Source organism: Mustela putorius, unplaced genomic scaffold (assembly GCF_011764305.1).
Source record: "Mustela putorius furo isolate JIRA1106 unplaced genomic scaffold, ASM1176430v1.1 tig00537227_pilon_pilon_pilon, whole genome shotgun sequence".
Taxonomy (NCBI): domain Eukaryota; kingdom Metazoa; phylum Chordata; class Mammalia; order Carnivora; family Mustelidae; genus Mustela; species Mustela putorius.
The window spans coordinates 35,592,391-35,620,097 of NW_025422368.1; the positions used below are offsets into that span (position 1 = coordinate 35,592,391).

The 27,707-nt window shown below is 41.9% G+C and overlaps 1 protein-coding gene across 5 annotated transcripts; it reads left to right on the forward strand.

Annotated features, from left to right (window-relative positions):
- The first annotated feature begins 8 nt into the window (after positions 1 to 8).
- On the forward strand, positions 9 to 27,707 carry MANSC1 (MANSC domain containing 1). Of its 5 annotated transcripts, XM_045072913.1 has the most exons (5): positions 8,694 to 8,793; positions 9,237 to 9,474; positions 15,607 to 15,929; positions 19,377 to 19,517; positions 26,293 to 27,707. In XM_045072913.1, the coding sequence occupies exons 3-5, from the start codon at positions 15,707 to 15,709 to the stop codon at positions 27,258 to 27,260; spliced, it is 1,332 nt and encodes a 443-aa protein (XP_044928848.1). In that variant the 5' UTR covers positions 8,694 to 8,793; positions 9,237 to 9,474; positions 15,607 to 15,706; the 3' UTR covers positions 27,261 to 27,707. The 5 variants fall into 5 exon arrangements, with proteins under 5 accessions (XP_004755892.1, XP_004755888.1, XP_004755890.1 ...); XM_004755835.3 differs by lacking the exons at positions 8,694 to 8,793; positions 9,237 to 9,474 and adding an exon at positions 9 to 66; XM_004755831.3 differs by lacking the exon at positions 9,237 to 9,474 and having other exon boundaries at positions 8,657 to 8,793.

A 27,707-nucleotide genomic window follows, 5' to 3' on the forward strand; every position in this document is an offset into this window, starting at 1 on the left:
GTAGGGTGACTAGGGCGAGCAACATTAAAGGGCCAGACCGTCTCAAAGCCAGAATCGCCCAAAAGAGTAAGTCCTTTGCTAGTTAGTGATGTGTCCCCTTTAAGCATCACCCATAAGTTGGCACTTTATGGTTAGAACTTTATAAAACGTGGGGAGGGGGGTTGTTTTGTTTTGTGGAGATATAATTGACTTAACATTTTATTAGCTTCAGGTGTACAACCTAATGAATCAGTATTCGTAAATATTGCAGAATTTTACCTTATTTTTTATTTTTTAAAGAGATTTTATTTATTTATTTGACAGAAATCACAAGTAGGCAGAGAGGCAGGTGGCGGGGGTGGGGAGGGTAGGTTCCTCACTAAGCAGAGGGCCGGATGTGGGGCCCGATCCCAGGACCCTGAGATCCTTGACCTGAGCCTAAGGCAGAGGCTTAACCCTACTGAGCCACCCCGGTGCCCATATTACAGAATTTTAAACCCTCTTTACAGAAAGAGAAAGAGGTGCTAGATAGGTCTAGAATCCCCAACTGTCTGCATGCAAAGCTTCTGTTTCAGCTCCAGAACCTAGGAGTATGGCAGTGGGCCGCATACAAAAAATATAGACGGGGCTGGAAGGGAGAGAAAATGAAGAAATAGAAAATGCCGATTCACATGGTAGGATGTGTGTGGGCCCTCAGAGGAAAGTGGATGCCCCAGAGCACTTTCTGGGGACATTTACAATTATCCACAAGCCATTCCAAAACCAGCAAAGGTGAGGATAGAGTATATTCAAAATAAAATGGAAACTTCCAGTTTGGGCAGATCAAGGGTAGAGTCCTAGCAATGCAGTGCCACCAAGGAACTGGGTGTCTCTGGGATTCTCAGAACTTTGTAACCCATTTTATATTATTTCTCTCATGAAATTTCAAGCAAATGGCCTAACATAAATGTCCTATTTATAAATATAATCTCAGAAGGAATGCCAAGTGAACTGTATGGTTAAGTCCCTTCTACTTTATAATATCATAGACATTTTGTAACCTTATTTACTCTTCAAAGCAACCCTGAGGCCCAAAAACAGGTAACTTCCTCATGGTCACCAGGTAGTCAAGGGTGGAAATGGGATTTAGGATTGTCTGATTTCAAACTCATGCCCTTTCCTTTACTCACCATTGCAAAGCTATGAGAAAATTACAAATGAATGTAAATTCTATATTTGGTGGGAATATGAAGAAAGAACCAAATACTGCCTGAGAGATCACGTAGGCTCCTAAGAGGTGGTGTTTGACTATAGTCTTGAGGCTTACATAAACCACCAGGCTGATGGGACCATTCCTTCTTGGAGAGCCCCTGGTTCCTCTCCCAGGGCTGCCATCTTTGGGGGTGGGCAAGAGAGGAGGGAAAAGGGGAGTACAACACATGTTCTGTTTCTTGTTCCACCTTTTCCACCTCAAAGTGAATTTATATTGTATTCCATGCCCTAATCCATACTGATGTGATGATGTTTTTATATGCTTTCTATTGGATGAACATTCTATTCTAAACTGAACATTGTAAACATTCTCAACTGGAGAATGAACAAATATGTCATCCTATTCTCTCCTGGCCTACAAGGTCTTTGTAGAGAAATCTGCTCATCACCTTATAGGGGTTCCCTTACATGAAAGAAAATTTGTTTCTCTTTCTGCTTTAAAAATTATCTTTGTCTTTGATTTTAGACAGTTTTAATTATAACATGTCTTAGAAAAGATTGTTTGGATTGAAATTTTAGGTTGACCTATTAGCCTCAAAATCTTGGATATCTAAATTTCTCCCCAGGTTTGGGAGGGTCTCAGCCATTATTTCTTTACGTAAGCTTTCTTCTCCTTCCTTCTCTTATCTCTTTCTGTGACTCCAGTGATATGTACATTGTTTTTCTTGATGGGGCCCAGTAAGTACCATAGGGACTTTCTTCATTCCTTTTCATTCTTTTTAATTTTTTGCTCCTCTCATTAGGTGATTTTAATTGATCTGTCTTCTAGTTCATTGACTCCTTCTTCTGTTTGGTCAACTAATCTCTTGCAGCTCTATATTAAAATTTTTGATTGAATCATTGTATTTTTCAGCTTCAGGATTTGTTTTTTTGCTTGTTTGTTTGTTTTGTTTTCTGTATCATAGTTGAGATTCTCATTTTGTTCTTGTATTATTGTTCTGATACTATTAAATTGTCCGTTCATATTCTCTTGCTCTCAGCATCTTTATAACAGTCATTTTGAATTCTTTGTTGGACAGTTCCTGGCTCCCCATTTCTTGGGACTGGAAGTTTTTTGTATTCCTTTGCTAGAGTCATGTATCTTTGATTCTTCATGATCCCTGCAGCCTTGGATAGGTGTCTACACATCTAAAGAAGCAGTCTTTATGAACTTTATGAACCAACTTTGATAGAGGAAGACTTTCACCTGTGGGTGGGGGCTTGCTAAGAGCATGCCATGATCCTGGGTCTAGTGGTACACAACACCAAGTGTCAGGTTGTGTGGCAGCTCTCAAAGGAAGGACAAGAGCATGATGTCTCTTTGGCTTAGGCCACTGGGGTCTACAGCACTGAAGACCATGTGGTGAGCACTGCAGGGGGTCTGCAGTGTCTACAAGGGCTGTTGGGGTCCTCAAGCAGCACCTTTCAGTCCAGCAGCTAGGAACCTTGGGCTGGTAGCTAAAGGGGCCTGTGATAGTGTGTGGTGATATGCACTTGGCTGTGGGGGGCCACCAGCAGACATACATGGAGTGGTGGAAGCCAGAGCAGACAGCAAGGCCAGTGTCAACTCCATGCTCACTGGCAGCTGCAGGGACTTGGGCTGTCAGTATGCACTATAGCACGGCTGCTAGATCTTGTCAGGTACATGGCAGTAGAGACCAATGACCAAGGGTAGGGCTAGGGCTAAGCAGGTGCACAGCTAGAGGGTCCAGCTGTAGGTAAGCACAGTGATGCAGACCCACAAGCAGCTGCAAAGGCCCTAGCCACCACTGTGCTTTCCTATGGTTGCAGTCTCCCTTCCGGCATGGACACTGCAGTGGAGGCTGGTTATAGATATCAGGCAGGTGGTGTGCAAGTGTACAGCTGGAGGGACTAGCCCTGAGTGCACACACACAGTGGAATCAGCCATGGAGTTCTAGACTGGTGTCTTGCACTTGCACAGCTGCAGAAGCCTAGGCTGGCTGCCACTGTGGTTTCTGGCCTGGGCTGAGGGTAGGAGGGAGCAGGGAGGGACTCAGGTGGCTGATGTCAGTGAATATGAATGCCTGTGAGACAAAAGCTGGTGAGATCTGCAAGGGATCCATGGCAATTGTACTTGGCTATTGGTGTCTTTAGGGGTAAAAGCTGTTTGGCTTGGCTGCAGAGCGGGTCACTGTGAACCATGATTTCTCCCACTGCATGGCACCAAGGAAGACCTTGTTCCTAGCAGTGTCTATAATAGTCTATATGTCTCAGCTTTGCCAGTGGGGTGAGACTGAGGCAGAGCCTTTGCGCACTCTCCTGAATGTCTGGGGGAACTGGTCACCCACTCTGCTCTCCCTATCCTGGCAAGGAGAGTTCCTTCTAAATGGGAGGTTTCCTCTTGATGCTGAGCAATACTGGTTTGGAGGATGGGATGACACAGTCAAAATGAAGCTATCTTCCTCCTCCTCATGTGTCATTATTCTCAAGGGCTTTTTGTTGTTGTTGTTGTTGTTGTTGTTGTACTGTATTGCTGATGTTTCTTAAGTGGGCTCCAGAACTCTCCCGGAGCTATTTTTGTTTGTGGATAACTGTCTTTTTTGTTTGTGATCAACTGTTTTTTGATCTTTTTGTGGGGATGGAGGCTGAGATCTCCTATATCACCATTTTTTTTTCCACTGAGAAGATAAATAAAATGTGGTATATTCATATAATAGAATATCATTTGCCACCAAGGAAGGATGTACTAAAACATGCTACAACAGGGATAAACCTTAAAAGCATTATTCTATTGGAATAGAGCCCATTACAAAAGATGATCTATTATAGATTGCATTTATATGAAATATCCAGAAGAGGCACTATAGGACACAAAAATAGATTAGTGGTTGCCTAAAGCTGAGGAGGAGGGGTGTGGAGGGGGAAAGAGGGAATAACTGTTGTGGGTTAGGGGTTTCTTTCTGGGAGTGGTAAAAATGTTCAAAATTTATTGTGGTGATGATGGTACAGCCATTGCAAATATATTAAAAATGACTGAATTGTACAATTTTTTTAAAGATTTTATTTATCAGAGAGAGAGAGTGTGGGCACAAGCAGAGGGGAGGGGCAGAAGGAGAGGGAGAAGCAGACTCCCTGCTGAGTAGGAATGGGGCTCCCCATTCTAGGACCCTGAGATCATGACTTGAGCTAATGGCTGAAGGCGGATGCTTAACCAACTGAGCCATCCAGGTGCCCCTGAATTGTACAATTTAATTAGGTGAATTGTATGGTATGTGAACTATATCTCAGTAAAGCTGTTATCAGAGAAGGATATAGAAATACAAAATGATGTCATTCCTTGAGTCAACATTTACTGATAGTCTAGAACATGCCAGATATTTGCTAGAGGCTAGGAATGAATGATCCAACAAGACCTAGTCCCTATCCTCAGAAAGCTAACAGTCTGGTAGTGAGAAGATTAACTGGACATTTATAATTAGGATTCTGCTGCAGGGGCTTTAGATGTAGAAGACATAGAAATGATTCCTTACAGCACCTTTAAAGTCATTTCCACATGAACATGTGATTTTATATATACTATTGAACCGTCTTTTTGGGTTTATAAAGCACTTTCATAATGATGAAGGAAACAAAAGCAAGAGAAATGTAGCTTAACTTAAATGTCCTTACGGCCCACTGATAGATACCTGAAACATGCAGAGGAAACCACGGCTGCCTTAATATTTATGTTTTATTAAAGACTAAAGGTAACCTTATCTTAACAGCAGCTAGCTCCCTCAGGTCCTGAAGGCTTTGCTCCCAAATTCCTTAGAGACTTAGCTATCCCTAACCCCCCATTAACTTAAAAAAAAAAAAAAGATATTTATAGTCAGTCACTCCTTACAATCCCAGTGCAGCTCTTTCTGTCTATGGGCCCTGTCCCTGTGCTATAATAAAATTACCTTTTTGCACCAAAAAGTTCTCAAGAATTCTTTCTTGGCTGTTCGCTCACAAACCCAAAAACTTACACATTTCATCAATAATATTGGCCCTATATGCCAAGCCTATAAAGTAGATTACACTTTCTTGATTTTACGTGGAGGTTTAGGAATTTATTCTTGGTCACAAGCTAATAAGTCATGAAAGCAGGAATCAAATTTTCTGAAACTTATTATGCATCTCTCCATTCCAGACTCGCTCCTCTCCCCATTTCTCTATATTGCCCGGCACTCCAGCCACCTAGTCTCCCACACCTTAAATCTGCTTACCCCTACTACCACAACCAACCAGTCACAAGTCTGAAGAACCTCTCTCCTTAATTTCTCTTCTAACCTCCACACCCTGTTCAGGTCCTCCTTACTTTTCCCATTTCTTGGAAAGCAGAAGGCCTCTGGCTTCACCTCCTTCAGTCCATCCTACATGTGGCTGGCAGACAGAATTTTTAGAATATTAATAAAGTCTCTGGACCTGCCACTGCCCCTTCAATAACTTCCCATCGCTTCAAGATAAAGTTCAAAATTTGGCATATGAGAACCTTCTTGCTCTGACCCCCGACTCTCTCTATTCCTCTATGTACACAGGGAAACTTCATGCCAGTCAGGATAAAATTCCCTGAATATTCACACCATTTTCTCTGTCTGGAATATTCAGCCTTTTTCTCTCCCTCTAGCTAACTGAACTTCAGCCTTCAAGGTTAACTTGTGGCTGCAAATTCAAGTCCACACAAAACCTACATTGGTTGTTTATAGCAGCTTTATTCACCATTGCCAAAACTTGGAAGCAACCAAGATGTCTTTCAGTATGTGAATGGATAAACAAACTAGTACATCCAGACAATGAAATATTATTCAGTGCTTAAAAAAAAAAAAATGAGCTAATAAGCCATGAGAAGACATGGAGGAAACCTAAATGCATCTTACGAAGTGAAAGAAGCCAATCTGAAAAGGCTACATACTGTATGATTCCAACCACATGACATCTGGAAAAGGTAAAACTATGGCAATGAAAAGAACAGTGATTGCCAGGGGTTGTGGTGGGGGAGGGATGAATAGGGAGGGCACAGAGGACAGTTAGGGCAATGAAAGTACTTTGGCGGAGGGTGGCACGTGGGTGGCTGAGATACTTAAGTGTCTGCCTTCAGCTCAGGTCATGATCTCCAGGTCCTGGGATAGAGCCCAAGCCACACTGAACCCTACATCCTAGCTCAGCTCTGCCTCTCCCTGCTGCTGAGGCTCGCTCTCTCTATCTTTATTTCCCACTGTCTCTCTCTCTCTAATGAATAAATAAAATGTAAAGAAAAACAAGAAAATACTTTGTATGATCCTATAGTAGTGGACATACATCCTTACACATTTGTCCAAATCCATAGAGTGTTATACACTAAAAACATAAGGTAAACTGTGGACTTTATGTAGTTCTGATGTGTCAGTAGAGGGTCATCAGTTGCAAGAAATGTACCTCTCTGGTGGAGGATATTGTTAATGGGAAAGGCTGTGCATGTATGGGGGCAAGAAGTATATGGGAACCTTCCTCTCAATTTTACTGTGAATCTAAAACTGCTCTAAAAATAAATAAAGTCTTTAAAAAAAAAAAGGTTAAATTTTTCATTTCCTCCCAGAGGTCCAGATTATACACCCCTCTTTTGAGCCTCCTTAGCATCTTCTATCGTTATATTTATTCTTTACACAATAAATAAAATCTTCCCCCTATAAGCATCTTGGAGGTAGCTCCAATATCTTATGGATCTTTAATTTCCCCTGCACTTTAATACATGTTTTCTGAATAAAGTGTTTTTAAAAAATCTGCCTCCACCTAAATGGGACTTCTAAGGTATCAAGAGAAGAGAACCAAGAATCTTTTCAGGCCATGAGATGAAAAGAGATTTAATTCTAACTTAAACACCTAGTTCATACCAGCAGAAAAATTCTCTTTAATCTTTATTTTCATCAGTGTCCTCTGTTCATGGTCATAACTGAAAAACCAATATGTCACTACAAGGATAACAGGTTCATTGTTTAAAACCCTAAATCTGAAACTTCTAAGAGAACGAAAAGTCTGCTTAGTGACTAGGAGGGACTGTCCTATGAAGGACTACAAAGCAATATGACCTTTCCCTACCACACCCTCAAGTATATCCTCTGCAAAGATAAAATGTATTGTTTACATCAGTTTTTTGCTGCAATAGGAAAATTACTCCAATGGGAAATCACTGAAGTTTACTTTGGTAACTTTTTAAAAAAGATTTTATTTATTTATTTGACAAAGAGCTAGAGAGCACAAGCAGGGGGAGCAGCAGAGGGAGAGGAAGAAGGCTCCCTGCTGAGAAGGGAGTCAGATGATGGGTGGATCCCAGGCCCCTGAGATCATGACCTGAGCAGAAGGGCTCAGAAGCCTAACCAGCTGAGCCACCAGGAGCCCATGGTAAGGGTTTAAAACCAAGTATTTGCAACATTGTTGTAATTCAAGAGCAGGTCACCCTCTGGATACAACTGGTAGAGTTCTGTTTCATACAAAGGACCTTTGTTCACATGTATTCTTATTCAACATATGCCTCCTAACAGCTATTGGTTAAAACCAGAATGGATGTGTCAGCTCTAGAATAGTAAGTTACAATGGCTTAGTGCTTTAGGTTTGCAAGCTCTTCCCACCGGCCAGGTAGAGATGTCCAAAGTTTGAATCTTCTGCAAGTTAATTGACTGTGGTTTGGTAAAGTTGCATCTGTTTGCACTTACACGGAGGTCGCGTGAGTGAGCATGGATTTAGAAACATAACTTCTACAACCTATGCCCTAGCAGTTCCCTTCCATTCATTCACTCAACAAATACATTTTAGTTAAATATTTATTGAGCACCTATCACATACCAGGTACTATGCTATATGCCAGGGGATACGTTTTAGTAACGATAGCAGGCACCATTATTTTCATTGTTATCTATACCTATAAACAGTAAATCCGGGCGGAATCCGGATGCCTTCGCTGAGGCCTGACTTGCAGGATATTTAACTAGAGAACTGCCAACTCTCATTGAGGACCCTCCATGCCTGAAATGATCGATACAGTTCCCATAATCAGGCCCCAGACAGAAAGCCCTGCTAACTCCGAAGTGGAGAAACTGCGCTCGGAGGTGGCTCTGGGAAGGGGAACTAGACCAGGACACAGCGGGGACAGGCATCCTGCAGTGCACACGTTTTGTCCTGTTTGACTTTCCTCTGGTGAGATCGCGCGTTCGGTGGCCTCCGGAACGAGCTGAGGCAGCTGCAAACCTGCGGACACCACCGCGGGTCGCGGCCACGCTCCCCATCCCCCTCTCCGCAAGACGCAGCTGAGGGGCAGGGGGTGAGGGGCAGCTGCCGCCTGGGTCCCGAGCTCAGCGCGATCGCCGGGTGCCTGGAGCCACCGCAAGGAGGGGCTCCCGGGGGACCGCGCTCCGAGTGGCCGGGAAGTAGCTCCGGGTTGCAGGGCAGGACTGTGCCCTCCCCACCCCCCTTCCCCGGCTAACTTTCGGCCGCAGCAACGGAAGCAGGAACTGGCTAAGCACACAAGCCGCGGCCGGGCAGGAGCTGCGAAGCATCCCTGCCGCCCTCGCCGAGACCGCGCGGACCTGCCGCTCTCTGCCCGCAGCGCGGGGGACTGTCCTCACCCGGGTAGGACACAGGGACCCCAGGGGCCTGTAGCTGCCAGGTAACGGCGTCGCCGCCTTCCCCTCCAGGCGGACCGCCACCGCTGAGAGCGAGCCCCCTGCTTTCCAGGCGCTCCGCTCTAGCGCTCCGGGAGCGCCCAGACTCGGGCTGGGGCGAGGAAAGGCTGGCGGGAGTGACCGTGGGGCTGTGGACCCGCAGAGGGGACTCTCCAGTCTCGCGCAGCAGCATCTGTCATAAATGGCACTGGTTCCGCGTCGTCATCAGGAGAGGCAGAAGAATGCTCAGTAAGGGGACATGCATTTCCTCAAAGGGAGGGGAAGGAAATGATTCCCAGTATTTGGCACAGATGTGTACAAGCGCGTTTTAGTGAGGATAGTAAGCAGGCGTTAAATACAGGTGCCTCCTCTCGCTCCCACCTGTATCCATTTTCCCCTATCTTTCAATAGAATTCAACTTGACTGTGGACCTTTAAGGCCTAAGGAAAAATGATTAGAAGAATTACGTTACCTAATAGTTGTTGAGCATCTTTATCGAGTTAAACTCTTCAGGACTTCTTGCAGTCCAGGCGTTAAAAAGGTGCCGCCTACAGAAAGCGCAGCTCCTACTCGATCCCCTCGATCCCCTCGCACAGTTCCGGCTTCTGGGCAAGAATTCCGGGAGAGATTCCGTCAGAATCCATTCAAAGTGAAGTATTGGTCTGGTTTTCCTCTTTCGTTCCTGTTTGGTTTTCTCGAGGGCTAGAAAAGAGATCTGGGAAATATGACAGCCTAAAAAGATAACTTGTGTCAGGATTTTTAACCTGGAGAAGCCATGGGTAATATTCAGAAAGTCTGAGAACTTCAGTGGGAACATTTAGGATTTTAGTAGCCTCTAACTGAAATGTAACATGTCCTCTAAGAGGCAAGTAGTCAAAAGCCAAGGTAGAGTTAGAGGCGGCTGTAATTTGCCACCAGCAGGAATCCCAGGTGTTTTCATATCATATTACTTATTATCCAAATCTCCAGTATCATGGACATTCAACAATCCTTTAAAATTATGGCAGTTATTAGGAGCGCCTGGCTGGTTCAGTCTGTCGGGCCTCTAACTCTCGATTTCAGCTTAGGTCATGATCTCAAGCTTGTAAGATCAAGCCCATTGGGGCTCCGAACTCAGCGAGGAGTCTGCTTGTCCCTTTCTCTCTGCTCTTCCCCCAACTCTCTCTCTATATATGAAATAAATACATAAATAAAATCTTCAAAATTATGGCAGTTATTAGATACACCACTTGTTATTCAATAGGTTAATAAAGAAACACAAATATCCCACAATTGTTTCTATTTTGACTGAAAATGGGACTAATTTTAAAAATTTTTTTAAATCTTTTTATTTTTTATTAACAAATAATGTATTATTAGCCCCAGAGGTATAGGTCTGTGAATCACCAGGTTTATACTTCACAGCACTCACACAATAGCACATACCTTCCCCAATGTCCATAACCCAACAACCCTCTCCTTACCCCCCTCCCCTCAGCAACCCTCAGTTTGTTTTGTGAGATTAAGAGTCTTATGGTTTGTCTCCCTCCCGCTCCCATCTTGTTTCATTTTTTCCTTCCCTACTCCTCAAGCCCCCCACTTTGACTCTCAACTTCCTCATATCAGGGAGATCATATGATAATTGTCCTTCTCTGATTGACTTATTTCACTAAGCATAATACCCTCTAGTTCTGTCCATGTTGTCACAAATGGCAAGATTTCATTTCTTTTGATGTCTGCATAGTATTCCATTGTATATATATATAGATCTCTCTATATATATGTATCTCCCACGTCTTCTTTATCCATTCATCTGTTGATGGATATCTAGGTTCTTTCCATAGTTTGGCTATTGTGGACATTGCTGCTATAACCATTCAGGTGCATATGCCCCTTTGGATCACTACATTTGTATCTTTAGGGTAAATACCCAGTAGTGCAATTGCTGGGTCATAGGGCAGTTCTATTTTCAACATTTTGAGGAACCTCCATGCTGTTTTCCAGAGTGGCTGCACCAGCTTGCATTCCCACCAACAGTGTAGGAGGGTTCCCCTTTCTCCACATCCTTGCCAGCATCTGTCATTCCCTGACTTATTAATTTTAGCCATTCTGACTGATGTGAGGTGGTATCTCATTGTGGTTTTGATTTGTATTTCCCTGATGCCGAGTGATGTGGAGCACTTTTCCATGTGTCTGTTGACCATCTGGATGTCTTCTTTGCAGAAATGTCTGTTCATGTCTTCTGCCCATTTCTTGATTGGATTATTTGTTCTTTGGGTGTTGAGTTTGATAAGTTCTTTATAGATTTTGGATACTAGCTCTTTATTTAAAATATGTTGTTGGCAAATATCTTCCCCCGTTCTGTCAGTTGTCTTTTGGTTTTGTTAACTGTTTCCTTTGCTGTGCAACTAATTTTTTCTTTAAAGATTTTATTTATTGGAGAGAGCATCTTGGGGGGGAGAAGGGAGTGGGAGAGACAGGCTCCCCAATGTGGGGCTCAATCCTAGGATCCTGGGATCATGACCTGAACTGATGGGAGCCTCTGAAGCAACTGAGGCATCCAGGCACCCCTGAAAATGTTATGCATTTTTCATTTTTCATATAAATATTATGAATTTTTCATATAAATGAAATTTTTATCTCATAAGGATTGGGACTCCATCTCATCAGGATTTTTGTAAGGATTAAGTGACATGACACATATAAAGTGCTTAGCATAGAGATTGACAGATGAGAAACATAAATGTAACTTATTATTTGACTGCTTATAAAAGCTGGACATGATAGCAAGGAAAGTATTGGACTTGTACTGTTACTGTATATGGATAATATATGTATGTTTGTTTTGCTTTTTAACTATTTTTTAAACTAATGTCTGTTTGTTTATATTAGAGATCACTCTAATTCTTTTTTTTTATTTTATTTTTAAGTTATCTTTACACCCAATGTCAAGCTCAAACTTCCAACCCCAAGAGCAAGAGTTGCATGCTCCCTCAACTGAGCCAGGGAGCTGCCCCCAATATTGGGGATCACTCTTTGTGTTACACAGTTATATGGGTTTTGACAAATGTAAAGACCTGTAACAACCATTACAGTATCATATAGAATAGCCTCACTATTCTAAAAATCCCCTGTGCTCTACCTGTTCATCCCTCCCTGCCTCTCCCTAGCAACCACTAACATTTTTACTGTTGGTATAGTCCTCCCTTTTCCAGAATGTCATATAATTGACAAAGAGTCATACATTTCAGTCTGACTTTTTTCACTTGGTGATATGCAATCATGTTTCCTCTGTGTCCTTTTATGGCTTGGTAGCTCATTTCTTTTTTACTACTGAATAATAGTCTACTGTATGGATATACCACATTTTGTTTATCCCTTTACTTATTGAAGGAACATCTCAGTTGTTTCCAGTTTTGGGCAAAGATGTATAAAGTTAACTATAAACATTTGTATGTAGATTTTGGTAGGATTTGGTATTGTTGGTTTTCTGGATTTTTGTAATTCTAATAGGTGTATAGTGGTGTCTCATTCTTGTTTTTAATTTGCAGCTTCCTAATGCCTATGATGTTGAGCATCTTTTCTTTCTTTTTTTTTTTTTAAAGATTTTATTTATTTATTTGACAGAGAGAGATCACAAGTAGACGGCGAGGCAGGCAGAGAGAGAGAAAGAGAGGGAAGCAGGCTCCCTGCTGAGCAGAGAGCCCGATTCGGGACTTGATCCCAGGACCCTGAGATCATGACCTGAGCCGAAGGCAGTGGCTTAACCCACTGAGCCACCCAGGCACCCCTTGAGCATCTTTTCATATGCCTATTTGTCATCTATCTCCTTTGGTCTGTTTTTGATACTTTGCCCACTTTTAATCAGGTTGTTTTCTGATTTTTAAGAGTTCCTTGTACATTCTAGATACTAGTCCTTTACCAGATAGGTGTTTTTCAAGTATTTCTCCAAGTCTGAGTCTTATCTTTTTATTATCCTAATGTCTTGGGCAGAGCAGATGTTTTCATTTTAATGAAATCCAACCTATCAATTTTTTTCTTTCATGGATTGTGCTTTAGGTATTGTATCTAAAAACTCATTACTTAATCTAAGTTCACTAAGATTTTCTCCTATGTCGTATTCTAGGAGGTTTGGGGATTTTTTTTAGATTTTATTTTTAAGTAATCTCTACATGCAACACGAGACTCAAACTCATAACCCCAAGGTCAAGAGGCACATACTCTACCGAGTCAGCCAGGTGCCCCTCTAGGAGTTTCATAGTTTTGCATTTTATATTTAGGTCTATGATCCATTTTAAGTTGATTTTTATAAATGATGGAAGGTTTGTGTCTAGATTTTTTTTTTTTTTTTGCATATGGATTATTCTAGCACCATTTTTGAGAAGGCTCTCCTTTCTCCATTGAATTGCCTTTGCTCTTCTGTTAGAGATCAGTTGACTGAATTTGTGTGGGTCTATTTCTGGGCTTATAATTCTGTTCTGTTGTTCTGGTTTTTTTTTTTTTTTTTTTTTAATTCTTTTGGCAGAACCACATCGTCTTGATTACTGTAATTTTATACTAAGTATTGAAGTTAGGTAGTGTGAGTTCTCCAACTTTGTTCTTCAGTATTGTGTTGGCCATTCTGGGCTTTTCTGGATTCTCATGTAAACTTTAAAATCAAAACTTTAAGTCACTCCTGGGTGGCTCAGTTGGTTAAGTGTCTGACTCTTGATTTCAGGGTCATGAGACTGAGCCCTGTGTCCAGCTCTATGCTCAGCAGGGAGCCTATTTGCAATTATCTCTCTCCTTCTCCCTCTACCCACTCCCCCAACATGTGCTCTCTCTCTCAAATAAATAAATAAATCTTTTTTTTAAATCAAAACTTTAAAATTGTTGAGATCCACAGAATAACTTGCTGGGAATTTTATTGGGATTGCACTGAATCTATAGATCATGTTGGGAATAATGGATATCTTAATGTTGATGAACATGGAACATTTCTCCGATTATTTGGAATTTTCTTGCTCTTCTACATCAGGGTTTTGTAGGCACATCTTAAAAACTACTTTAATAACTATACTTAATATAACTGGCTTCCTTATATAGTCATATATAATAATATCCTTATATAGTCATATATAATCACATTTCCAGTTTGCCTTTCACAACATGTTTCTCAGAAAAGATCCTAAGCTTCTGAGCTTTAGCAGACTATTGAATGGTTTGGGTTCATGACCAAAAAAGAAGCAAGAGAAGAAGGAGGGGGGTGAGGGAGGAAGAAGAAGATTCAAGAAGTAGGATTTTTTTTTTTTTAAGAGAGAGAATGTATGTGTGTGTATGAGCAGGAGAGAGGGGAAGAGGGAGAAGGAGAGAGAGAATCCCAAGCAGGCTCCGTGGAGCCTGACATGAGGCTCAGTCTCACAACTCTGAGATCATGACCCGAGTGGAAAAAAGAATTGGTTCCTTGGGGCTCCTGGGTGGCTCAGTGGGTTAAGCCGCTGCCTTCAGCTCAGGTCATGATCTCGGGGTCCTGGGATCGAGTCCCACATCAGGCTCTCTGCTCAGCAGGGAGCCTGCTTCTCTCTCTCTCTCTCTCTGCCTACCTCTCTGTCTACTTGTGATTTCTCTCTGTCAAATAAATAAATAAAATATTTAAAAAAGAAAAAAAGAATTGGTTCCTTAACTAACTGAGGCACCCAGACTTGCCAAAGGAGCAGTAATTCTGCTCTAGACTATCATTCAGTGAGCAATTTGTATTCTGGAAATGAAGGAGTTCCCTCTAAGGACCAGCTAACTATTAGAATTAAATTATTAGAGTTACCTGTCTCTGATTTGATATCTAAGGAGAGGCAGCAACAAGAAAGGCAGCCCTAGTTTCCTCATTTATAAATGAGGAAGATAATAGCTTCTTTTGCAGAACTAGAATAAGGATTAAATAGGACAATATATTTACATCTCACAGCACTTTGCCTACCACCTAGTAGGTGATATGAAAATGCAAGTTGTTATTAGCAAGAAAGAAACCATGCTCAAGTGTATGATCACTGCTTTATCAGTGACTAGAAATTTTGTGTCCTCTCTCCTGGTTGGAAGAAGCAAGAAGAGAAAGGATTCTAGAACTTTGGGGCAGGCCTTCTGTTTATACCTCTTCCATCATAGACACTGCTCAGCCTTTAAGCATTGATGGAATAGTATATGTGTTTGTGCTAATTAATTCTTTACCAAGTTTTTTTCCCCTAAGATTTATTTATTTATTTTAGAGAGAGAGAGTGCACAGGGGGCAGGGGCAGAGGGTTAGGGAGAGAATATCTCAAGCAGACTCCCTGCTGAGTGTTGAGCCTGACTCTGGGCTTGATCCCATGACCTTGATATCATGACCTGAGCTGAAATCAAGAGTTAGATGATCAACCAACTGAGCCACCCAAGTGCCCCTCTTTACCAAGTTTTCTTAAAAATTTAATTTAATTTAATTTAATTTGTTTTTAGTGTTCCAAGATTCATTGTTTATGCACCACACCCAGTATTCCATGCAGTACATGCCCTCTTTAATACCCACCACCAGGCTCACCTAACCCCCCACCCTTCTCCCCTCCCAAACCCTCAGTTTGTTTCTCAGAGTCCACAATCTCTCATGGTTTGTCTTCCAGGTTTTTAATGAAAGATTGTCTTGATCTATTAAAAGTGAAAAATTAAAAAAAAAATGCTTGTTTATTTCTGTTTTATACATCCAGAATTTATATTGACTAGAAGGAAATGAACTGTATCTTTGCTAGATTTATTAAAAGAAACAAAACTCATTGCTGATGTTCTATTTTTGTTCTAGAGAGAAATTCCATGATCTGTATAATCTTCTTGAAGCAAACTCAGACCAGAGGAAGAATTGTCCTTGACCTTTGAAGACTAAGACTAAACTGAAATTTAAAATGTTCTTTAGGGACAAATGGAGCTTGACTTACACTTGTGTAATAATTTGTTTCCTGACACTAAGGCTGTCCACCAGTCAGAACTGCCCTACCAAGAGTCTAGAAGATGTTGTCATTGACATCCAGTCATCTCTTTCTAAGGGAATTAGAGGCAATGAACCCATACATACATTAACTCAGGAAGACTGCATTAATTCTTGCTGTTCAACAAAAAACATAACAGGTAAGTAATAGTCTCTTGGCAGCTCTTTGTTCCAAGTATTTAGTGACACAGGTAGCTGGTTGATGTGGCTACATAGATTATACTAGTGATTTTGAGTGGGGTAGAGAGGTGAGTAACAAAATCACTGGGAGAATGTTCCACAAGTATGTCCTCCCTTCCCCTAAGCTGAGGCAAAGTTTCTGATGAGTGTGTATGTCTGTCACCCAGGTGTTTGGTTAGAAAAAAGGCTGAAAACCACTGGTGTTATGTTGTAATAGGTATGTTTCCAATGTCTTAGAAACAAAAATCCTTAAGGGACATGGGAAGCTGTTTGATCTAACAGCTTCACATGACACAGAAGGAAACTGAGGCCCATAGGTTTGAACCATACATTTGCATATTTCAAGTGTCAGACCTATGACTTGAAAAAGAAACATTGAAACAATGATCATTTCTCAGGTGTTTACAATCCTGTTTGAACTCCCTAAATGAAAAATAAATGAACAAACAACAACAAAAGCCACACACAATTTATTGAGCTCCAAGTGTCTTCCTAGGTGTTGGAGACAAAACAATGAAAAAGATGCATGAGGTCTCGCCATCAAGAACCCTAGAAGAGCTAGTGGATGCTGGACTGATGGTCCTTAACCTCGCTTACTAGCCAACCCAACCATGTGTTTTCTGTTATGTCTTTAGTGTCTTTTCTTTATATAATGGGTGTGGTATAGAAAGAAATATATCCATATAATCTTTGTTCTTGGTTCCTGGCACAGAGCTCCTAAAAACCTCACAATTCCTGAAGAGGAGCTTCTTTTGTTCTTCATTCTAAGCCCCTTTCAACCACACCTGAGTTTGTGCTAATGAGGTGACTCTTAGTGGCTCCCTAGATAGCTTCAGGATGGGTATCAGTCACCAGAGAGACCAAACCTTGTTTAGAAGTTTGGAACTTTCAGCCCCATACCGCCCCCACCAAGTAAAAAAAGAGAGGCTGGAGATTGAATTCAGTCACCAAAGAACCCACGTAATTGAATTCAGTCATCAATGAATTCACGTATAAAAATCTCGGCAGTGTGCCTTTGAACATGCTTTATAGACCAATTTATGGAAAATACAGAGATTTAATTTAAATTTCCAGTTTTTCTTTACATGCTGTCAACACTTATATGAAATAGAAAATCATCTGCAAACAGGACTGCGGGTGGGTGTCTGCTGGAACACAGGAAACCTTGCGTTGCTTTTCAGTTCCATAGGGGGTGTTGAGTAAGAAATGCAGGTTTGCTGCCTTATTGTACAAGGAAATTTACTGTTACTGCTTTACTGTAAGCAGAGGTAATTGTGGGTCACATTTAACGGATTTTAGGCTTTTTCCTCATTTATTTAATTAATTTATTTATTTGACAGAAATCACAAGTAGGCAGAGAGAGGGAGAAGCAGGCTCCCCGCTGAGCAGAGAGCCCAATGTGGGGCTTGATCCCAGGACCCTGAGATCATGACCTGAGCCAAAGGCAGAGGCTCAACCCTCTGAGCCACCCAGGCGCCCCTTTTCCTCATTTATTGAGCAATGGTCTTTAGCTGCTTAGGATTCAAAAAAGCACTTTGACAATTTGCTGGTAGCCACAGACTCTGGAAAAATGCTCGTAAGGACAAAGGACATAAGATTTTGCATACAACTTGGGGGGCTTATGGACCTTCCCCTTTACCTATGTGGCCCCCAAAAAATGGTATTGCAGAATTATCCCATTGCTGAGAAAGGAAAAGCTAAAGTATATCTCTTATTGCCTGGGTAATGGAGAGTGGACATGATCAGATCCCCCACAGAAGCTCACTGAGTCTTATTTCCAAATGTGGAAGTCAAGGTTGATCCTAACCATTGTCTGATTTGAAGACGTGGTGCTGATGGCTAGGTTACGCAGGGTTTCTGCTTTTCCAACTTTACTGAGATATATTGGGCATGTAACATTGTGTCAACTAAAGATACAGAGTGTGATGATTTGATGCATGTATGTATTACAAAATGATTACCAGAACAAGGTTAGTTAACACATGGTTATGTGTGTGCGTATGCATTTGTGTGTATGGTGAGAAAGAGCATGCATTTTTAATAATTAGCCTACATGCTTCTTTTTTTTTTTTTTAAGATTTTATTTATTTATTTGACAGAGAGAGATCACAAGTAGGCAGAGAGGCAGGCAGAGAGAGAGAGAGAGGAGGAAGCAGACTCCCCGCTGAGTGGAGAGCCCGATGCAGGACTCGATCTCAGGACCCTGAGATCATGACCTGAGCCGAAGGCAGCGGCTTAATCCACTGAGTCACCCAGGTGCCTGCCTACATGCTTCTTAACCTTCATCCTGACCAGGGGTATACTGATCCCTCAGGGATCATAGGCCAAGAAGTGAGACTGTACTAGATTGAGGCCAAAGCCAACCCTAGGCCATGATGAATAGAAAGAATAACTTCTATTGGGCAGAAGAAGAGAAAAAGAAGCCAGAAATAAAAGCTAAGGGTGAAAAGCTGGAAAGGAAGGAAAATAGAAAAGCAGAAATAAGGAAGAGTAGAAATGTAAAGAAAAAAAAAATCAAAAGAAGGATGATACTGGTAAAAGTAAAAAAAATAGGCTCTGTATTTCATATGCTACTCAGATTCTTTGTGGAAGGAAGCATGAGAGATTGATGCTGACTTTAGTAATTCTACCCAAGAAAGCCGGACTCATGGCTTCAGAGGTGTCTGAGATAGGTGCCTGCCTTCAGGATATAAGAGATACAAGAAATCATTAGGTTAGATCCATTTCTCCCATCCAAGTACTAACCAGGCCCGACCCTGCTTAGCTTCTGAGATCAGATGAGATTGGGCGCGTTCAGGGTGGTATGGCCGTAGACAGGTTAGATCCATTTCTGATTTTTTTTTTTTTTTTTTTTAAAGATTTTATTTATTTATTTGACAGAGAGAAATCACAAATAGATGGAGAGGCAGGCAGAGAGAGAGAGGGAAGCAGGCTCCCTGCTGAGCAGAGAGCCCGATGCGGGACTAGATCCCAGGACCCTGAGATCATGACCTGAGCCGAAGGCAGTGGCTTAACCCACTGAGCCACCCAGGCGCCCCATTTCTGATTTGAAGTCCCAACTCAGTTGTGGGTTGTGTAAAGATTGGGAAGTCAGTATTTCTGTGGATGTTTCAATGGATATTTTAGCAAATGGAAGTCTTATCTAAAGAATTAAATGTACTATTTTTTAAAAAAAGAATTAAACGTACTATTTAAAATTGGTTTCGCCAGAATTACCTTAATTCTGATATTTAAACCCAAGGTCTTTACAAATTGCTTTATGTGACTAAGGAAGAGGAAATGAGTCAGCGGTCAGCCAGCAAGTGAACACTGAACGAAGGTGTTTGTGTTGGATTGCAGAATAAATCATTGCCTGCTCTTCAAAATATCCTGTTTCAGTATAATGCTTAGGAAGCCTTTCATTGCAGGAGACAAAGCATGTAACTTGATGATCTTCGACACTCGAAAAACAGCTAGACAACCCAACTGCTACCTTTTTTTCTGTCCCAGCGAGGAAGCTTGTCCGCTGAAACCAGCAAAGGGACTTATGAGTTACAGGATAATTAGAGGTAAGAATAACATTGTTCTCTATCTTGGTGATCGGAATTATTTAAGGATGTGGTTCATGTGAAAGATTTTCTACAAGAGTCTAAGTGAAACTGCCAAAAGTGGTTGTAAATAGGCACACTGGAAAATTCTCATGATTTAAAGTTCAGTTTATTAAATCAAACATCTTTTTTCCAATGAAAGATCTCCAAATGATAATATTTTGTGTTGTGTAGCTTTTGTTTTTACCTTCCTGAGATAAAGGGCACACAGACCTTTCATGACAACATTTTGAAACACCTCTTGAGAACAATGTAAACAACACTGGAATAAGGTCTCCAGGGCCCAGAGAGACTGTTTTCAAAGAGTTAATTAAGACCTATGTGAGTGCAAAATTCCAGTATGTTTGTCTTTAAGTTCTGATCATTTCATAATAACAATGGCTGAAATCCAACACACTGGATTTTATTATCCAGACCTGGAGGGAAGTTCACTCAAGAAGTATTTACTGAGCAGCCACCATGGGCCAGATTCTGTACAAGGCATTGGAAATATGGTCTCCATATTAAACATATTGTTCAGAATACAGAAAATAAACAACTACAAATAATAGAATTATTCAGATATGTCTTGGTGAGATTTTGGCTTGTTAGTTTTTCAGGATGAGATGCTTTCAGTATCAAGTTTCCTTTGATTTAAGTTTTAGAAAAAGTTTTTGTCATGACACCCTTGGCTATAAATAATATTCTATTTGTTCATCTACTTAATGAACAACAAATGTTGCTTAGCATTGTCCAGGTGCCAAACATTATTCCACTCTAAGGACACAAAAATATAACACTAAAAAGGAAAAACAAGGTCCTTACCTTGAGCACTTATATTTTAGGAGAGAGACAAGGACCATGATAAATAAGTAATCAAGAAAAATAGAGTCACAAGTGCTATGCGGGTGAGCAAAGACAATGTAATAGATGATCACTGAGTGGACCATCTTGATTAGGTGATCAGAGGAAGCATCTGTGAACCCCATCTGTAACCCCTCCACTGAGATCTGCACAGGACGAAGTCAGATGTGAGATCTGGGAAGAACTTCAGGCAGAGGAAGTGGCCCATTCCAGTATCCTAAGGCAGAATAGTTTTGGAGTGTTTGAAGAACAAACACTTCAGTCCCAGCTGGCTGACTCATAGTGAACCATACAAAGAGAGATATGCAAGAAGTCTGAAAAGCAGGGAGATCACATAAAGCTTTGAAAGCCAGGGGAGGAAGTTCTTATTTTAGGTCTGCAACAGGAAGCCATTGGGAGATTTTGAGCCGGAATGTAGGATGGTGTTTTCAAGGTGATATCTCAAAACTCACTGGGACTGTTCTACTGGGGATGGACAAGGAGCAAGAGGGGGAGTGGGAAGACAGGGTGGGAGGGGCAGCAGGCAAGATCCAAGTGAGAGACCATGGCACTGTGGACCAGAGAGGTGGCAGAGGACATAAAGAGAAGTAAATATGTGCCCATTTCAGAGGTAGAGCTGACAGGACTTGCTGATGGTGTGGGTTGGGGTGTGACGATGGGAAAGAGCGAAGCATCAGAGTTGAGTCTTAGCTTGACTGTCTACATGGATGTTGGCACCATCTACTGAGCTGGGGAAGGTTTGAGGACACTGGTTTTAGGGTTGGGAGTGTAAACAAGGGTTTTCTCTCTCTCTCTCTCTTTTAAGATTTTATTCATTTATTTGAGAGAGAGAGAGAAAACAAGAGGAGGAGCAGAAGAGAGACAAGCAGACGCTGTTCTGAGTGTGGAACCCAACATGGGGCTCCATTTCAGGACCCTGAGAGCATGACCTGAACCAAAATCAAGAGTCAGCTGCTTAAATGCTGAGCCACCCAGGCACCCCCTCAAAGGTTCTCTCTTGACTGTATTATGTGTGAGGTACTTTGGGGAATGAACTACCAGGGGGGCCTGGGCACAGACTCTGCCTTGTCCCCTGGGTAAGCCTGTGTCTGAGTTTTGGATAATGAGCCAGATGTATCAAACATTCCTTTAAGCAGGAATGTAAATCACAAATTATTTTTGTGAATCTTCCTAAGTAATGATATAAACCCAAGTATAAGAAAACTTGCACAAGGTACAAAGTTTCAGTTTTGCAAGATGAAGAAAGTTCTGGAAATGGGTGAGGGTGACAGTTGCAGACAAGGTGAATATACTCAGTGTCACTGAGCTGTATTCTTACAAAGAGTTAAAGTGGTACATTGTATATACAGTAACATGAAATCATGTACAATATAAAATTATGATCTTTAGAAACATAAGGCATAGAACAAATGAGGCTTCTCAAAACACTCAAGACCTTCCTTTACACGGACAGTGTCTTGTCCTGCCCCCTTCCCAGAGTGGCTGTCCCTGATGTGTATGGCTCCTTCACTTCGTGCCTCTGTGTGTGTGTGTGTGTGTGTGTGTGTGTGTGTGTGTATGTATATGTATATGTATATGTATACATATATATATATATCTCCTTGGCTAAAAAACTGGGGCTTATGGGGTGGTGGTGATACTTCTTGCTGTTCCCTTTGGCCACCTCGACCATTGCATTAGACAATCAGGAGTGGTATTAAGCCAGAGATGGATATCCAAGTCTTAATTTTCAAAGAGTTTGGGGCTCAAGACACTAATTGGAACATTTGTTCTTCTCCTTCTGGAACTCCCATCATATGGAAGCTGGACCATAATGTTCTGTCTCTCTTATCCCTTCTCACTACCTCTTCATTCTGTTCCTTCTTCCATTATCTGTGTGTTTCCTTATGTCTGTCTTCTATTTTGTCATTAAAGCACAGTGGTTTTTTTTTTTTTTAAGACTTTATTCATTTGTTTGACAGACAGAGATCACAAGTAGGCAGAGAGGCAGGCAGAGAGAGAGAGAGAGGGAAGCAGGCTCCCTGCCGAGCAGAGAGCCTGTTTTGGGGCTTGATCCCAGGATGCTGGGATCATGACCTGAGCCTAAGGCAGAGGCTTTAACCCACTGAGCCACCTAGGCACCCCAAAGCACAGTGTTAAAGAAATTATAGGTAATTTCCTCCAGTAATTCAACTTCCATATAATCTAAAGACACAACAACAAAACAAGAAAAAGCTATTGATTTGAAGCTGTTTATTATATAATTAGTTTAAAGAGTGAAAAATAGAAGTAACATACATATCCAATTGCCAGAGAACTGTTGGGTGTAAAATATGATGGATCTACTTAAAAGAATGTGATGGCAGATATTAAAAAATAAGTTTGAAGGGGATGCCTGTGTGGCTCAGTCGGTTAAGCATCTGCCTTTGGCTTAGGTCATGATCCCAGCATCCTGGGATCAAGCCCACACCAGGCTTCCTATTTAGTGGGGAGCCTGCTTCTCCCTCTCCCTCTGCTGTTCCCCCTGCTTGTGTTCTCTCTTTGTCAAATAAATAAGTAAAATTTAAAACAAAATAAGTTTAAGGTATGTAAATAAACACAATTTCAGATAAAAACCTGAAAAAAATTTAACTTTAAGATATACAAACATGTTAATAGTCGTTGGGACATAATGACAAAAATTATAGTTGAATTTGTTTTATAATTTTCATAATACTTTGTAATATTGTTGCTTTTGTAGTGCATGTGTAAAAGGGAGTGTGTGGTAAAGATTCTCTTCAGTGGAAACGGGAGAAAAGGGAACTTGGCATGAGTATAAACCTTTTCAGGAAAGAGTATGAAGGTAATAAATTGGAATTGGAATCTAACAGTGCCTGTGGAAGCCACCAGGGGGTGACACCAGCCCAGAGCAGGTTGATTGACATCTCAGAGCAAAGTGGCACCAACCTTGGACATTAGAGTGTTGTTGACTTTTTAATCTACAGGATGTTTACAAATTAAACTTGTAATTCTATTTACGAATCTGCCCATGTTGATGGATTAAGATTCCCCATAAAAATAAACTATCTGCTTCCTGTTTAGAGTGAAATTAAATAGATATCTGATTGGTGGTTTGTTTCCTCATGAACTCTAGTTCCTATAACTGATTGGCTAATATTTAAAGACCAAAAGTTTGAAAGATGACAGCGTACTCTGTCCATGCTATTAAACCATTGCAACTTGGCATTATTAAATTTTCTTTCAGCTTCATGGTATGTCCCATTTACTAAGGACTAGAAGGGGGGAATTCAGAGAGAGAATAAATTGGGAGTTTGTTTGCTCAGCTGGTTTCCAAGGAATAGTCAGTCCCCAAGTTTTTAGTTTGTAAAGTCCCTTGAGAGTGAAACTCAGAAGAAGGATTGAGGGCCCAGGGCTGTTTCTCAGTCCCCTCTGGCTCATCTCTGCATGAGCGAGAAAAACCACTACACCCCGATGGCAAACATCAGTGGGTGAGGTAAACAGAGCAGGTGTTGAGGATCCCTGGGTGGTTCTAGGATCTTTGCCAATAGATGAATCTTATCAAGAAATGGGACTAGCCCTAGCCCTGCTTTCTTTATGGGCTTGCACTCTTGAGAAAGAAAGCAGCTGTTTTGGTCATTTTTTGTCAATGGCTTTGTTTAAGTTCTGAGTTCCTACACATCACAGAGCATTGAGTTAACTAGTCTTTTTTTGGAACTTTAAAATGAGATATGTTGGGGCACCTGGGTGGCTCGGTCAGTTAAGCCTCTGCCTTTGTCTTAGGGCGTGACCGTGGGATTGAACCCCACATTAGGCTTCCTGCTATCTGCTTCTCCCTCTCCCTATGCTGCTCCCCCTGCTCGTGCTCTCTCTTTCTCTCAAATAAATAAATAAGTAAAATCTTTTTTAAAAAAAGAAATGAACTATGTTGAGTCCTGTTCTTTTTTAAAAAATATCTGATACTACCTAAAAATATAGATGCAGTTTCTCTCATAGTGTTGTTGTGTCTATCAGTGTGGTATATCCTGCAGCAGAAACTCTTTCCTTCAGCATTGTTGGAGGAGAGAGGCATTTCAATCCTCCAAATTCTATTTTGGATTAAAGTACTATATCCTAGAGCAGGTGTCCACAAACGTTGTCTTTTGAGGGCAAAAGGATAAGTACTTTAGGCTTCCTAGGCCAGTGTTTTAGGATTTATGGGCCATATACAATCTGTTGTTACTCACCTATGTCTTTGTAGTACAGAGTACCCACAGCCAATGTCTAAACTAATGGGCACCGTTACATGCCAATAAAACTTTATTTGCGACACTGAGATTGGAATTTTATGTAATTGTCATGTGTCACAAAATAGTATCCTGTTTGATTTTTGTCAGCTGTTTAAAAATGTAGATCTTAGCTCATAAGCCATACAAAGAGAAGTGGCAAGCCAGATTTGGCCCTCGGGTCATAATTTGCTGACCCCTGTCCTAGATGGACAAGTAAGTAACAGTTCTTTTTTAAGATTTTATTTATTTATGCTTATGTGGGCAGGCAGGGGGTGGGGCAGAGGGCGAGGGAAAGAGACTCTCAGGCAGTCTCCACACAGAGCCTGATGTTGGGCTGTCTCACGACCCTGGGATCATAACCTGAGCCAAAGTCAAAAGTCAGCCGCTTAACCAACTGAGCCACCTTAACCCACAGGCGCCCTGACAAGTGACAGTTTTGAAGGACCTCTTTGGCGTGTGAAGCTTACAGACCAGTCAAAGATATTATAAATCTCAAGTTGCCTCTGGATCTGGTTGTTAGCAGAGAGGAGAGTAGGGTCTGGTTCAGAAACCGGCATTGGGAGGAATCGAAGAAGAAAAGGGGAAAGCGAACAGGGAAGAATGAACTGATGAATGCTAAGAAATTCCTTTTCTTCCTTCCTTGTGTTTGCCGCAGTTCAAATCTAAGTGAAATGACCAGCCAAGTAGCAGAGTGACACAGAGAAATTCAAATGATCATTCCCTGCTCCCATGGCTCCAAAAAGCCTTTCCGGGTGGAGCTGTGATGAATGGCGTGTGAGACTAAGAGCACAGTTCTAAAATTTCTCTTACCCCTGAGGAGGATCTGAGGCTGGTTCCTCCCCAGCAGCCCTCAGAACTGTGTGATTTTCTGCTCTTTATCACAGCCCTGTGGCCATCGTAATTTCAAATATTGGTTCCGTTGTCCTCCGATTTAAGATATTGGCTCTGAAATGGTAATCTCTGAGAGTCAAAATTAAATCTCCCAGATCGCTTTCCTCCCCTGAGTGTGGTGCCAAAACCTTTTTTTTTTTTTTAATTGGAAAATGTCACCAGCCTTCGGCTGCTGCCTTGGCTTCTCTGCCCTGGGAGGAGACCATACCATCCCTCCCGGCCCACAGGAATCCTCCTTGTGTCAGGCCAATGTCCCCGGTTCTGCCTCTGCTCCTCTTTGCCCCAGGCCTCTATTACTGTTCTTGTCTGCGGGCCGCCCTTGCTGTGAAGTCTCTCCTTGGTGATTGCTGGTTTCCCAGGGAGACTTCTCTCTGCCAGTTCCTGCGGTGTCCCCCTGGCCCGGCTCTCTTCCCTGGCCTCAGCCCCCCCATGTGTCCCCACATTCCTAAACCTCCCGAGCTCCTCTTAGCTCCTTTGTTCTGCTCCTCCCACCTCTTCCTTAATTTGCCTGGTCCTCCTCCACACATTTCTCCTCTGTCCCATCACTCTAGAAATAAACCACAGCATCTGGTAGAGAGGCAGTGTCACCAGATTCGGATTTAGCAATTTGTATTTTTCCATTTTGCGCAAGTTTCTACGAAATGTCAAGTTTCAACAGTTTGGGGATTTACTGAACAAGCTGATATGTTTGTCTTTTTTTAACCTGCGTTCGCATGGAAATATTTAAGTCTCCTTTTATTTTTCTTTACATTTTTCAGATTTTCCAGCTTTGGCCAGAACGAACTCGCCAAGCCCAGCGTTAACCCAAGAAGATTCTCTTATCCATGGCCAGTCTTCACAGGGAATCACTCCCACCCCCACAGGGTATTCAAAGCCCACCGATAGTTTCTGGAGAGATGCATTTTCTCAGCAGTTTGGATCCTCAGATCACTCGGAGAAACTATTCAAGATTGGTCAAGCAAGTAAACTGTTCCCTGTTTCTAAAGAAAAAGGCCATTCACAGAGTTCACAGTTTTCCTCAGAGCAAAAAATAGCTCGTCTCCTACCTGAACATGTGACAACGCTCCCTACGATGATGACCATTGCTTCTCAGCGTATCACCTCTACCCCCCCAAAGCCTGCATTGCCCCCTACCACCAATGTTCCCGTGATACTTTCTGTGACTTCTGAACCAGAGATGGCCACCTCAGCTCCAGCCCTAACCCCGGGCAAGTTGCAGCCCCCCACAACCCTCTTGTCTACCGTTTTGACCCATGCAGTGGTTATACCCAAAGCTAGCATAACTACAGCAGCCGTTTCAAACGCCATCTCTGGGGCGCCCATAGACTGGAAAAGCCCCGCAGAAACGGTGCCCTTTCGAGAAATTTCCAGCCTCACTTCAAACACAGAGGATGCCCAGAGTAACCCCATTACACTTTCTCTGTCAACTGTGGATTCATCTGCAGCTATGCTGCTTTTGTCAGATGTGGTTTCTTCTGCTCCAAATAAAACTGCTTCCCAGGAAAATGAGAAGGCCAGACCCGGTGGTTCCTCCCTGAACAGTATTCCAGAAAGTCAACATGGCCTTCCATTTGAAAAATGGCTCCTCATCGGAACCCTGCTCTTTGGGGTTCTGTTCCTAGCCATAGGCCTTGTCCTTTTGGGTAGAATGTTCTCAGAATCCCTCCGCAGGAGACGTTATTCGAGACTGGATTATTTGATCAATGGGATCTATGTTGACATCTAAGAAGGAAACTAGATGTCTCTTAATTCCCGTAGTTACTAGTAGCCCCAACCCAGTGACTTCCTGCTGACTCACCGGTCATAGCAGGATTTCTGAAGCATCCTGAAGGAGGTAGATGCCCCCTACAACTTTCTTTTTGCTTGGTGTTTGAAGACAAGAGGAGAAAGGAAACTAATTAGGTAATTCGAGTGACTTCGCTCTAAAATATTTGCTGAAAACAAAGCTCAACCTAAAGTAATAAAGTGTAATTGGCATATAAATTAAAAAATGACTGGCTTTTTGCAAGGAAAAGTGGTTAGGACTTTTGGGCTCCATTTCATTAACATTTCTGGTTCCAGATAAAGCCAACTGTTTATGATATTAATTCTAATGGATTTACTTTCCTTTTTATATGAATTCCAATAAAAGTTATTCCAGATGTATTTCCTTCCAATTAAATATTTGAATAAA

Bases quoted from the DNA above. Each gene is read 5' to 3' on its own strand.
- MANSC1 (XM_004755835.3), top strand. From the start codon at position 15,707: ATGTTCTTTAGGGACAAATGGAGCTTGACTTACACTTGTGTAATAATT. The intron at 15,930-19,376 runs GTAAGTAATAGT...CTTTCATTGCAG, and splicing joins TTCAACAAAAAACATAACAG to GAGACAAAGCATGTAACTTG. The intron at 19,518-26,292 runs GTAAGAATAACA...TACATTTTTCAG, and splicing joins GAGTTACAGGATAATTAGAG to ATTTTCCAGCTTTGGCCAGA.